Below are 14,091 nucleotides of genomic sequence, written 5' to 3'. Positions count from 1 at the left end.
CTTTTTTCACTTTCCTTTCCCTCCCCCCCCCCAACAGAGGAAATTACACACAAAACTAGGGGGAAAATATTATGAAGGTTGCACTGTCAGAAGTTAGGAAATGCCAGAATTAAGGTTGCCTGTACAACCTTAATTCAGACCCCATGTGTGTATGCATTATGATACAGTCTTTAATTATATGATCACATACTTTTTTCCTCACAAGCCCTCTGCTTCATTCAGTGCACAGGATGGATGGTGCTCATTTAACGAGCAGCTATTCAATATTTTGTCTTCATGTCATTCCATGCGTGACCTCAAGCCTCATTTACTGCACAGTGTTTAAACCCTGCTCTGAAGCCAGAATTATGAATTTCCACACAGGCTTTTCTAGGGCTCTCATCCCCATAGTATCTGAATGTGTCACAAACATTAATTAATTTATTTTCACAACACCCAGGAAAGAGGTAAGAGGGTGCTATTCCCATTTCACAGATGCAGAACTGAGGCACAGAGAGACTAAGATCAGAAATGTCCACTAATTTTGGGTGCCCAGTTTGAGAGGCCTAGGACCCAATGTTTCTGAGTGCTTCCCATTAGCACTTTATCTGTTCAAACCGCAGCTCCCATTGACTTGAGTTGCAGCTCAGCATTTCAGCAAATCAGCCCATGGAGTCTCAAACCAGGCACCCTGAAAACGAGGACCACGCACTGACTGACTACCTGTGAAAAGTCTGTTCAAGTGACTTGCCGAGCATCGCACAGGCACTCTGTGGCAGAGGGAGAGAAAGAATCCAGTTCTCCAGGGTAGCATTCAGCTGCCTTAACCATGAAGCCATCCTCGCCTCATTCACTTCCAACTTCTGCAAGAAATGAAGCAGAGGACCTACAGAGAACAGCGTCCTTCACTACACAACCCTGATTCATTCCCAGAGCAGGCTGAGACAGTGCACTGAATGTGAGGGGTCCTGTGGAGAAAATAGCATGTGCTCATGTAATTAAAGACTTTCAGAACGCATATGTGCAAACGGGCCAAAATGAGGTTATATGGGCAACCTTAACTCTGGTATTTCTTAACTTCTGAGCGCTTGACTTTGCAACCTTCATGTTTTTTTAATGGTGTGTATGCGTGCGTCGCAATGAGACAACTGTAAACTGTGACTGTCACCCTGGAGAAGTTCTAAGTCTCCCTCGCCCAGTTGCCAGCATTGTTAGGACATATCCTAAAAGAAGAGGATGCTGAAGAAATCTCTCAGAGAAACCAGCTGGCTTTCAGACCACAGGACAGCAGGGAGATTGACCAAAAGCCCTCTCCCTTAGAGCCTCTTTGCCAGCACCAGGAAGGAAACAGGTTGGGTAGGATGAAAAGAAAAGAAAAGACTGTTGCCACTATGTAAAGGCAGGTGAAAACTCACCGCAGGCTAACTATGAATAAATCAAAAGGGGTTTTCTTTTTTCAATTTCAGTAAACGTGAGCAACTCCCACTGGACCTCTGCCTAGTCATTGGGAGTTGTAGGTGCTCAGCATTTCTGAAGATCAGGCCCCAGATCTCTCAAGTTGGCACACCAAAAAACTAAGGTACCCCCAAATCAGTGGCCACCTCTGAAAATGGCGGCTTTCGTGACTTTCCAAAGATCGCGCAGGGAGTCTGGTGACAGAGCTCCAGTTCCGTGTTTTAGCCACTCTTTCCTGCAAGAAAGAAAAGGATAAAATGCCCCTCTAAGGCAGAGTCCCATCTCTTCCAGCCACAGCTCCTGAATTAGGGAAAGTTGCTGTAGAATCTGCATATGGTTCCCAGTGAAGGAGAGAAAGGACAGATCCAATGGGTGGAGCGTTAGTGTAGGATCTGAGAGATCTGAGTCCAATGCCTGCTTTGCCACAAACACCCTGGACCACTCTGTGCCTGGTTCCCATCTGTACAATGGGGATAATAGCACTGCCCTACCTCACAGGGGTGTTATGTGAGGCACTCAGATACCACTAAGCACCCTAACCCCTTGGCTTTGTGGTGATCAAGGCATAGTTTGTTGCCAGCAACGAGCTGCATCATGTGAATGTCTGAGTCATCTCTTCCTTTGCAGATTCAGGTGTCATCAAGGATGGGAGAGGAACGACACGCTTGGCTAGCACCGCTATCGGAACAAACCATTATTTTTCAGTCACGCTGCTGGGGAGGATTGGGAAAAACTTAGTCATGGAATGTAAGTTACACAAAAGAACCCACCGTGTCTCCCACACTGCGTCCAGGCCAGCACTGAAGCCACAGATCGTGAGACAAACTATGGCCATGCCATGAGGAGCGGGGAAGAGAGTAAAGGGAGACTGAACTGAATGGAGCAGTGGAAGGGTGGCAAGTTCAGGCACAGGGTCCAATCCGGCACCTTTGACGCCAGTGGGGAGTTTTAATGGGAGCAGGAGCAGGCCTATAATGACAGAATGTAAATTACCCACAGTGTTAAAAGGGCCTCTTTTTTCCCCCTAAAAAAGCCCAGAGGAGCAGAGCAGAAATTTAAATAGCAGCTGGGTTCCTAATTTCCACAGGAGGGGGGCTTGGCTGCCACCCCACATGCTGAAAGCTCTCCATTAAAAAAACAACCCAACAAATACCATTTGGTTCAATATAAAATGAATTAAAGTAAATTAAACTGCAGGAGCCATGTGGCCTGCGAAGGCCTCCATTGTTGTACATCTATAAATGGCAGCTTTTCATTTTCACTGCTAAGGAACGACAGCTTGGTGGGTGTGGAATTAGAAGTAAGTAAATAGAAAAGACACACTTACTGAAGATTGCAGATTAGGAAATCCCAGGTGCATGTGAGACTCCCCCATCCCCTCCCCATGTGGCTATTAAACAATCTTTGCTGCTCTTCCATGGAATGGAATAAAGGGGGAAAAACAAAACAAAAAAAGAGAAAACGATGCAAAAACGCATGAGGTAAGAGAGAAAGGAACCAGGCTTCTACTAGGGGCAAACTTCCATCCTAGGAATCTTGATTGCTGGAGCCTTTTAAACAATGGATGGGGGCAAATTTTCTTTATGGCATCTTGAAACGGCAGTGCGGCAAAAGGGCTTTCCTGGTCCTGTTTTGTATTACCCAGGAGAATCATGGAAACCAGAAGCTCCATTTCAAGGGGGAAAAAATAAACACAAGGGGAAAAAATCCAATGGCTCAATTGTTTTAAAGCACTTTAATGAAATAATGTATTAATAAATACTTATCACTCCTTTTAAAGATCTGGACCCAATACTCCCAAATTTCCAGGGCATTTAATATGACCCATTGTGTTTGGGCCCTGGTCCTGAAAAGATTCATGCATGCACCTAAGTCTGTGCCCTTGTGAGTAGTCCCAATGGTAAGTATTCAGCACCTCTGAAAGTCAGGGCCGAGCTATCTCAAGTTGGCCACTCAGGACAGAAGCCCCTTTAGAAAACTTGTAAGTGACATATCGAAGGACACAAAGTGTCAGAGATGAGATGAGAACTCAAGAATTCCCGGGTCCCTGGCCTGGATCAGACTACTACTCCATACCTCTTATCAAACTTCTCATCAAACCTCTCTTCCCAGTCTCCCTGCAAACCCAAGGATTTTCTACATGCCCAAGTAAAAGAGGAGAATGAGAGCATTGGGGAAAGCCACATAATGTTCAGAAAAGCCTGAGAACTTTGATGAAGGGTGGGAAAATCTTGAGGAGAGGCCAGAAGAGCCAGAGTAGTTTTAGACTCAGAAAGATGGGACTAATCTGAAAGTGACTGGTCTGAAGTCAAACTGAGAAAGATAAAAGCCTGTGAATTAGATCCCAGTTAGCAAGTTTCACTACAACCATTGCTGAACACCAGAGAGGCACTGCCAGAAAATGCAGGAGAAAATCCCCCTTCTCCCCACCGCCTTCTCCATGGTGTTGAACTATATCTTCTCTTTCACTGGTGGCATGAGGTTCTCCACTCCTGGTCCTGGTCCTGGTCCTGGCAGCTGGAAACCACTGCTTTGATCAGGAAGAAGAATCCAGTAGCACCAGCATTATCTCATGGCAGCTGAAATAAGCACCCATCTCTCCACTGTGATTTTAAGTGGACATTCCTTTGGTAGCTTTCACCTTGAAGGATCCCAAAGCATTTTGCTACATTAGCCACATATAGATAAGACTCACACCTCTCACCATTAGGCTGCAGCCATCAATGAAATGGAAAGCAGCAGCTGTTTAAACTGAAAACAACAGCGCCATAATAATAATTTTGGGCAGAAAGTGAAGAATACCATATCCGGCTGACGTTGCAAGAGGAGCTGTCAGACTATAAATACCTCGCATGGATTTTGGCCAAAACACAAAGAGTATGTCTACACTGCAAACGGGAGCATGCCTCCCAGCCTGGGGAGACAGACACTTTCTAGGTTCACTTGAGCTAGTATGCTAAAAATAGCAGCATGAACATTGTGGCACAGGCTAGCAACTCAAGTTTGGACCTTGGGGATTGGACGGGCTTGTATTCAGGCAGGTAGCCCGGGCTGCAACATCCATTTTCAGTGTGCTAGACATACTAGCTTTGCTTGAGCTATCTACCCAGGCTGGGAGGCATGCTTCCAGCTGCAGCATAGACATCCTCTAAGGATGATGCACCTAAGGTGCCATAGGATCTTCAATACTCTTAAGTGGACGAGAGCTTAGGTTCTCCTCTGCCAATGGGGCTTCCAGCATCTCATTGCCCCCTAAAACTACGCTGGGGCATCAGCTCAGCAAAAAGCGCTCGACTCCATCACTAAGAGCACTTCCTTTAGTGAGCTGGGTTTTTCTTAGAGGTCTCCCATTCAAGTCCGATCCTGCTTAGTTTTTAAGATCAGAACAGATCACAGCCCCAAATGGCTTGATGGATGTAGAGAGAACTATGGGTGTGTGTGTGTGTGTGTGTGTGTGTGTGTGTGTGTGTGTGTGTGTGTGTGTGTGTGTGTAAACCCATGATTAAGTGATAGCAACAGAGCCTCAGATGTCAAGGGACAGAGAAACCATCAACAACATCTCAAGACAAAAAGGGACTCAAAAAAAATTGGAGAAATATCACTGTGCAGAAAAAGGTATTAAAAATGAAGCATCTGTGCTGTAAGCCATTATGGGCCCTTGACAGATGTGATCTTACCAGCCTCTCACTGTAGCTGCAAATAAAGACCCAGTCTCTTTCTTCTCCCCCGACAAGGATTAATGAGTACTTGGGATAGCTCTCAGACAAGCAAGCAAAGGCTGTGAACCTTTTCCAGTGCAGCAATTTATCTTGGGATGACTATTCGCATCACTTTTTTTGCAAGCTGGATTATGCTCTGACCCAGCACATTAATCTCCCAAAATAAAATAATAACAATAATAGAAAAAAAAAAAAAAAGAACTGGACAATCGCCAGAGATCAATTAATAACCATCTCAAGTACCCCTGGTGCGCAGGAACAAACAGCTCAACTCCCCTGCCACCCATGTTATTTGTAAGCATAACTATTCCCGCTTTAAAAATTCCCTTTAAGTGCTTTGCCTGAGACTTTCAGTGAGGGATGATGATAGTAATATCTTGCATTTCTATCGTGTCTTTCATTCCAAAGGCAACCAAAAGTTAACCGATCCACAAGCTCTACTTACCACATCCACCACTGGTGATGGGTCGGGGGTGGGGGCAAGGAGAACATGACAGCTCTAATAGTGAACAGGCACTTTACACAACTGTTTAGGACAGGAAGTGAAAAACATCATACACTGAGACCTGGTCTACACACAGTTTCAGTATCGATGGAACAGTTTCAGTTAGGGATGCAATTTTCTACTGAAATAGTTAAATAGGTACCGCTCCTACTTTGGGTGCAAAGATGCCGATATAGCTTTTTCCCCTTCCCGTACAAGAATAAGCTATACAAGGCACCTTCACACCCATATAACTGCATCCACACAGGAAGGAGGTGGTGTACTGCTTCAACCTGTATGCAGACAAACCTTTAGGGTGATATAAAGTAATTATTTAAGCTGGAACGTTCCCAGAACACCTGGGTTAACACATCTATTCTTGTAAAACAATAAAATAAAAAGAGCGTTACGGGTCTGCAGTGAACACAAGAGCTCAGAACCAGAGTTTCACATCTCATCCAAGAATCACAGCAGCATAATGGACCCTGAACATGCTGGGGGATTGGATAAGTACTGACTCGGAAGGAAAAATGCCAGCATCTCTGAAGATCAGCCCCTTGGGGGCGTCTCAGGTTCAGTGCCAAAAATTAGAAACCACTTTTTTTAAACAAACATTCACCTGCCATAAGAACTCAGATGCAACAGCACTGGGAGCCTGCATGCACATCAGGAAACCACGTCCATAAAATGAAATGGATTCTAAACATGAAGTGACCCTGGCTTGTTTAGTTTCATTGTACACAGTGAGTGATGCTAGAATTCAGGTTAAAAAAAAGATTGGTGAGGGAAGGAAGAGAGATTGTATCAATTAATAAGTATACATATCAGAAAAGCTGCTACCAGCTCTACAGTCGGTCAAAAAAATAACCCAGGAAAATTGGTGCAAAAATTTTACCAAAACTTTCCGTGATTTTTTCTTCCCTAACATCACATTTTCATCAAAATTTTGATATTTGAAATTTTTTGACCAGTTCTACTACATACATGGTAAATCAGATTTCTAAAATTCCATTTAAATAATCTAAGGTGTTATCAGTTACACAGATAAGGATGCTCGTCTTCCACAAAGCATACAATTTTTATCACTTTAATCCACTGTTTTTCCAGCGGAAGGAGGGGAGGCGGGCGGTTTGTTCACAAAAGGCTAGATAGTGCAAACTGCCCACAGCCTGTAGAAAAGTGTTTCACTCTCACCCATTGTTGTTGGCTATAGCCCCACCTCCCCCCTTCCCTTTTTGGGGCAATATGCAGTTCTGGGAGGGAGGGAGCCAGCAGCCCCCACCCTAGCTTGAACATGGGAATGAAAATCTGTCTTGTCCTTACACAAATCATGCAAGGGGTTTGGGAAATGGAGGCTCCCTTTCCTTTGCACACCCAGGCAAGAATCAAGCAGAATCTGTATCTAACCTCAGAGGCATGGTTTTATTGGGTGGCTCCCATCAGACAAGGACCAGGAAGAAAGCAGAGTCCTTTACCTTTGACTTGACAGCCAGAATGATTTTAGGCAGGGCAACGACCAGGCATTTCAAAGAGATGGTGAGATACTTCAGTACGAAGTCCGTGATCCCCACAGTCCACATCAGGTCAAAGAAATCCAGACTCTCCAGGTTGGGTTTCAGAAATATCAGGCTGAAAAGCAGGACAGCAAGACCCAAACATTAACGAATGGCCCATCATCTGCCCTTCATCAAAGCTCCAGTACAAAGAATGGGCCCAGGGACTCCACCAAACATGAGCACAGGTTCTTTAGATCAAATGTAACAGGAGCAAGGTCAGCAGGTTAGTCCCTTCCGGACTTTGACCCATGCTCTTATCCAGCCCCACTGAGGTCAATGGCTTCAGACTTGCCCATTTTCAGTAAAGGGAACACAGTCATCCACAAAGCCTACGGTGGAAGTTAACCCCTGCACTCCAGGCTGATAAAAGAAAGAAACTTCCCTCCAGGGGGGTGTTCCCAATATCAGCAGCTCTGGTCCCCAAGTTTTCCCACTCAATCCTATTCCTGAAGGAAAAGCCACCTACATCTCTCCATCTTTACCACTGGGGAATGATCTGAAACATGCACGCCACTGCAGTTCAGAGCCGCGCTGGGGTAGTTGCCACTCCTCAGTAGGAACAGCACAGGCCAATTCAAGAGCACCATGCGTGTAGACCAGTCTTGAAACCCCACAAAAGCACATTCTGGCAAAGGCAGAACTACTGCAGGGGCAGCATTCTCCACAGCACTAAGCTAGCTGGGAACGCAGGGCAGGCATGCGACAAGGGCAGCACCGCATTAGGCACAGCAGAATGCTCAGGGCCATTCAGCATGGGGTAATTGCACTGAGACAGTGGCTCACAAACTTTTGAGGCCAACTAAGAGCTGGGCTCTGTGAATCAGCATCGCCTATTGAAGTGCACGTATTCCAAACCTATAGAAAGGGGAATCCAAGCTCGGTCATGGATTCCAGCAAACACAAATTAGTGGGAGGTGGAGAGCAGTGACCCAGCAGGGCTCAGCACGCAGACCCTGCAGCTGCAAAGGATCCACGGGCAGCGGAAACCAGCGTGGTTCTGCGGCAGAGACACAGAAGGCTGGATTCCGGGGGGCCTTGCAAGGCGTACATGCCCCACGTGAGGCATTCAGCCCAGCAGCTCACACTGAACAGGAAGGAGCAGGGCATGGGTGCGGTAGGGTCAGAGTATCCGCTGCGGCACCATGCTCCGATTAACCCCTGCACCTGCATTAGGGAACGTGCAAGTCTACTTCAGCCATGGGCTAGAACAGCCTTCAGAGAGCAGCAGAAAGATGCCTCTCTTTTTCCTCCTCCCGCCACCCCCAGTCCAGCAACTCGGGCCGGACACTGAGTTGAATATTTGCTCCTTAGGTAGGAGGAGCCTAGAGTACCAGTACTTCAGGAAACCACTGCATGGGGTACCAATTAAATCAGGTCCTTCCTCAGCAGTCACAAGGGGCTTCTTGTCACTATTACTGTCCACCAAGCTCTCGCGTGTGAAAAGCAAAAACTTAACAAAAAGAAAAACCCGAAACAAAAAGCCTGAGCATGAAATTAAAATACTCACAACTCTGGCACAGCGCAACAGGTAAAATTAAACCCTAAAAACAGAAACAAAATCAGAGACTTAAATATGATTGCGGGCTAGGAAAATAAATACACAAAAACAACAGCAAAATCAGGAAATGAAAAATAACTGAAAGGAACAAAAAGCGAATGGCGATTTCTAACCTCCCCAGCCTGTGCAGGACTCTGGGCCCCAGTGCTGCCAGGGTCTCCGCACAGACAGACCTCTCCATCCACACGGAGCACTGCTGAAGTCAGGGGGATTCTGCATGGAGCTGCTTGGCGGATCAGGCCTTGGTGTGGAACTCTCTGTCAGCCTTTGCAATATATTTAACCCTTTCGCATCAACTCACCGCTCCCCAAACAAAGGGGCACAATGTTCCTGTTTTGCTGGAACCCTTTGAACTAACCTGCCCCTCTCCCAGCCCAACTCTGCTGTTCCTTTCCAAACCTGCCTGGCCTCATCAGCTCCCCTACACCCCCATCTCACCTTCCAGCTCCCCCACATCCCCATCATCATCCTGATCAGCTCCCCCACACCCCTATCTCACCCCCCTGCTCCTCAGAGCCTCCCAGCAGTCTCCTTCCTGCCTTCTGTTTCCCGGCTGCCCACTATGGCAGCCTTTCCAGCACATTCTCCCAACTTGTTCCACTCCGACCCAATCCTTCCCTCCAGAGCCTCTGAACTGCAACTTTCCCTCACACGTCCCGTCACTCATCTGCTTCCAGTCTGACTCATACTACAGCTGCCCCTTCACTCCAAACACCCAGGCAGAATCCCAGATGAGAGTCACATTTTTTAAAATAAAATAATTCAGAGTGTTGGGGTCAAATGAAACTCATTTTTCTCCAAGCAACAGTTAAAGACACAGGTATTTCTAATAACTGCTAATGATAAATTTGGATTAATAATGCAAATTCAGATGGGTGCCACGGTTCTGAGCATACAATCGTTCTACCATTCAATATGCATTTTTTTCCAGGGAAGAGAGATGGTTCTATTACTGCTGCCTCATCACAATTAAAAATGGAAAGGCTCTACCTGTGATGTCATCTAAGCTATTATTGCTCATCTGATGCAAGACTGTTCAATACTATTCATATTCCAATGATTTCTTGAATATATGCAGTTCCAAGTCTCAATCAGTGGGACTCCCACAACTTCCCTTGGGAAATTATTCCACAGGGGAACAGATCTCACTTTCAGACCAATTTTCCTAACATTTGGCCTAAATTTGCCTTTGCATCATTTCACCCCATCTATCCTGGTTACACTCGCTTAGCCTAACTCCAATCGCTTCATGGCATTTAGTTCTTCCTTGATCATTCTAATAAGAGATTGACCCCAACCAAAACCCTGGATGTTTACACCCCTCAGCTTCAGAAAAGTTGATCTCCATACCTAAATTTGGAGACTGGCCCCTACTTGCACCAGATCCAAACACCCCCAAATGCTGGGAACATTTGGCTCTGGATCCAAATCTAAACATTACTACTCAAGTCCATCTTTAGTAATAGAATGAAAGCCTAATACACAGCAATGGAAAGAAGCCATTGTGGGAAGGGAAAACAAAGGTCAGTATTCTCATCTGGTTCCAGCACCCTGGCTCTCTATATCTCAATTACACCATGATAGAAAATCCCAGCTTCCATGGGCAAAAAGTAACCCGCATGTTTTTCCTCCATTTACTGTAGCAGAAATGACAGATTCCATGGAACTACACTTGCATCTCACAAAAAAGTGTGAGAGAAGGTGGGCTACCTCTTTTCCACCCTGGCAATTACTACCTGTTTCCACCAGGTAGGATTTACCACATGCCCACCTGTTGTATAGCTGCTGGGAGCTGAAAGTGTAAAGCAAGTATAAGGTATTCCCCAGGAGGAAAGCCAGGATCCAGAAGACAATCAGCACCGACCTCTTCTCCTGAGCACAAACAAGAGGCAGACAAGACAGATTCAAAAGTCTAAAGGGAACACGCATATTGTGCACCAAGCCTTTAACTGCTGAAAAATGTGAGACCAACCCAGGGGACAGACACACACTTCTAAGCATTCAGTAATTAGTTATTTACATGGGAGTGAGACATAAAAATAGGCAGCAAGGTACAGACATAGATAAACAGGACCAGAATCTGCTCTCATTTACTTTGTCAAGCAGAGTTACTCCACTGAAATCAAGAGAATGACACTGGCAGAAAGGGAGAGTCAGACCCACATAACCCAGTTTTCAAAGGGGGGTGCCTCAACAGGACATCCAAATCCTGCATGCTTACACTCAGCTTGATAAGTAGGAGCAGATATGCTGTACTATAGGTTTGAGCTTCCATAGGCAGGATCTGGATGGCCTTATTAGGGGTCACATCTAAACATGTAGCTTTAAAAAACAAAAAAAAAAATCACCTAGACTCTTTTAGACCATCATCATATCTAGAACATACTGCATAGAGCATAAATGGACAGTGTTTGGATGCAGGGAGGTTTCAGAGCATGTGATTTATAATCAAGAAACAACTGAACAAATGAAAGAACCAACAGTAGCTTAAATTCTACATCTGTGAAGATGGGAATGAATGACACGATATTAGATCCTAATCTCAGCACGTGTGAAGGTCTGAAGGTTACCTCTTCTGAGCCTTGGACCAGTGTAATTTTGAGAAGGAAATTCCACATTTGGGAGGGAAAATGAGAAAGAATTTTTTGGGCAGGTTTATTTAGTAAAAATGTGGCTCTTTGAAGCTGTTCAGAGGAATGCTAGATTGAGTCTTCAAGCAACTGGATTAATGGGCAGGGTAAGGTTAGGCAGTCAAATGTGCAAGACAGATAATTAATACCTAGTTGTGCAATTTATCCCATCAGTCTGCATTTTGTCACATTTATTTCATTACCATGTGTGCATAATTATATATTTATGCCACTCACATATCATCTATATGATAATGCAGCCCCAACCCGGCACTGCAATGCTGTTGAGATATCCCATAAGACTATAAACCATGATACCTGAAGAAGCCAATTGGTTTATTTAAGATGTAGCCAGAACACCAAGCATATTAAGAAGTAATACTTCTATAGCCATCTTTCATCTGAAAATCTCCAAGCTCTCTGTAAGCGTTAATGAATTAAGCCTCACTGCACCCTGGCGAAAGGGGCATTATCACTTCCATTGTTACATATAGGGAAACTGGGGCACAGAGCTGCTCCTTGAAGTTGCACTGCAAGTCAGTGGCAGGGCCAGGAATAGAAACCAGTTCTGATTTTTCACTCTCTAACCACTATACCAGGCTTCCTGCAAGACAGGGAGGCTGTGTGGGGCAGGGAAGGAACAGAGTATTCATATATGCAAAGAAATCTGTGCACATTCATTGTTTCATGCACAAAGTGCAAGACAAGATCTGGTATCAGCATTATTTTGCATATTAAGAGCAATATCTCAGAACACCATAGAGCAAGATACTGTACTCACCTTCAAAGAGACCTGTTCTCGGAGAGTTGAATTAGCATATGCAAATGTGCTGGCCAGACCAATGCACACAGCAATCCCTGCAAGGAAAGACACCCGTCAAACGGCTGTTGCACCAGGGAGGGAGTATTCACATTGTTAAATTATTTTATAGTCAACATTTTAGGTTTAAAACAAACCAACCCAACACCTGTAATTGCTGGATAGAGTGGGGGATGCTAACACACTGACCGCTAAGCTCTGGAGAGCGGGGTTCAGATCACAAACCAAATTAATGTGAATGCATCACGGCCATTTCCAGGGCATATTTGCCCAGAAGCACAAGCTGCCACACAGTTTGATACAATACTGAAGAAACGGCAGCCTCTGTTCATGAGAGACCCAGGAACACAATAGCAAAGGTACTGCAGGGCATGGCGGAGTTGCACGAACAGAGCTAGGAAAGGAGGGAAAACTGGAATAGCAGCTGGCTCTGCAGATCAAGACTGAGGTGCGCTGGCAAAGCTGTGTTGTGACCCAGGGCTGAGGGGTGCCGCAGGCAAGGATTGATGTGTGTGTGTGTGGGGGGGGGGCACTTGCACATTATGGCTTCCTCTAGCTAGCGATATCAGTGTCCATAAAGACAAATATTCACCAGACAGTTACATACTCCATCTACAAATGAACGTTTAAAAGGAGGATTGTAGTCTGAGATTTTTCAAGGCCCCTAAGGGATTTGGATGCCCAATTCCCATTCAAATTAAAGGAAATTGGGTGCCTGAATCCTTTAGGCAGCTTTGAAAAATCTCAGTTGTAAAGTGTAACTGGTCATCCCATCTCCCAACTACCATCCTTCCAGCCAAGCACGATTCGAATCCCTTCCGAGACTTTCAGTGCCACACAAGAGCTGACCAGCAGAGGCTGCTATAAGTATTCCCATCCCACCTCTGCCCTGAGAGCTGAGTGAGGATTCTTCCCAGCGTTCTCAGCCCCTGGTGGAGAGGGGCAGGGATAGAGACCAAGGCAAGGAACAGAACAAGAGTCTGCCACATGGCAGGACAGGACATCAAACATGGGCGTCACTCAACTGTAATGGCTAGTAATGAAATTAAAGGGGAAGAAAAGGCAGGATGCCCAAAGACAGGTAGCTTCACCCCTGTCCGCCTAGGTCCCCTTTGCCCACTGAATTTGCTACCTCTAAGAATTCTTACAGAGATGAACACAGTGGACACTGCGGCAGGACCCAGCTGCTGAACCACCCTCTCTCAACCTGGGAACCAAATGAAGATGGCGAGTTGGCTGCTTACCAAGCTTATGCTGGAAACAAACTTTAGCCAGGAGTATCAGGATGAAGGGAAGCCCCTTCTGGAGCCAGCAGATCACAGCCTTCAGCTCCGAGAGGGCAGGCGCAGGAGTCCCAGGCTGGTCCTCGGGATTGTCTTCTGCGTGTCCGTGGCGGTCTCCACTAGCCATGTGCAGCAAAGAGGATCCCCGATGGTGGCCATGGTGATAGTGATGGGGCTGCTGCCGGTGGTGGAACGGAGCTCCTTCTGTTCGGCTGGCCCCTTCTTCCCTTGGGGCTGGCATCTGAATGAACACATCCCCGCCTCCTGCTGAGGAACCCAGGACCAAACCTGACTGGAACGGGGTAGTTGGGATGGTTCCAGATGGGATGCCTGCCAGCCCTGAGAAAAGCTGCTGCGGTGAGGGAGTTTCGGCCTTCAAACCTTCGAAAACTCCACCTTCATCCACGCTGGTCTCAGAACTGACAGTTTGACTCCGGCTTCTGCAATGGGGAGAGAGACCCCACAGTGGGAGCCATCAAACAACCGGCTGTGCACTGAGAAAAGCATCCTCCTGATTCTCCAGAACACCAAGGCTGGATTTGATTCACCTTGGCATGGCTGGAGTCGTTAGGCAGTTCAATTGTGCTGGTCAAATAGTGTTGCTTTC

General features: G+C 46.1%; 1 protein-coding gene across 1 annotated transcript in view; it reads right to left on the bottom strand.

Annotated features, from left to right (window-relative positions):
- The window catches only part of RNFT2 (ring finger protein, transmembrane 2), a 36,715-nt gene that overhangs the window by 12,620 nt on the left and 10,004 nt on the right, over nt 1-14,091 (bottom strand). Inside the window, exons 4-7 of the mRNA XM_024195576.3 lie at nt 13,446-13,924; nt 12,163-12,239; nt 10,523-10,623; nt 7,113-7,266 (exon numbers count right to left, since the gene is read on the bottom strand). Coding sequence (XP_024051344.1) covers nt 7,113-7,266; nt 10,523-10,623; nt 12,163-12,239; nt 13,446-13,924 — 811 coding nt within the window. The remainder of the gene's footprint in view (nt 1-7,112; nt 7,267-10,522; nt 10,624-12,162; nt 12,240-13,445; nt 13,925-14,091) is intronic.

This window comes from Terrapene carolina, unplaced genomic scaffold (assembly GCF_002925995.2).
Source record: "Terrapene carolina triunguis isolate 2854851 unplaced genomic scaffold, T_m_triunguis-2.0 Scaffold951, whole genome shotgun sequence".
In the NCBI taxonomy this organism is placed as follows: Eukaryota; Metazoa; Chordata; order Testudines; family Emydidae; genus Terrapene; species Terrapene triunguis.
This window is presented reverse-complemented; position numbering and strand designations above follow the sequence as displayed.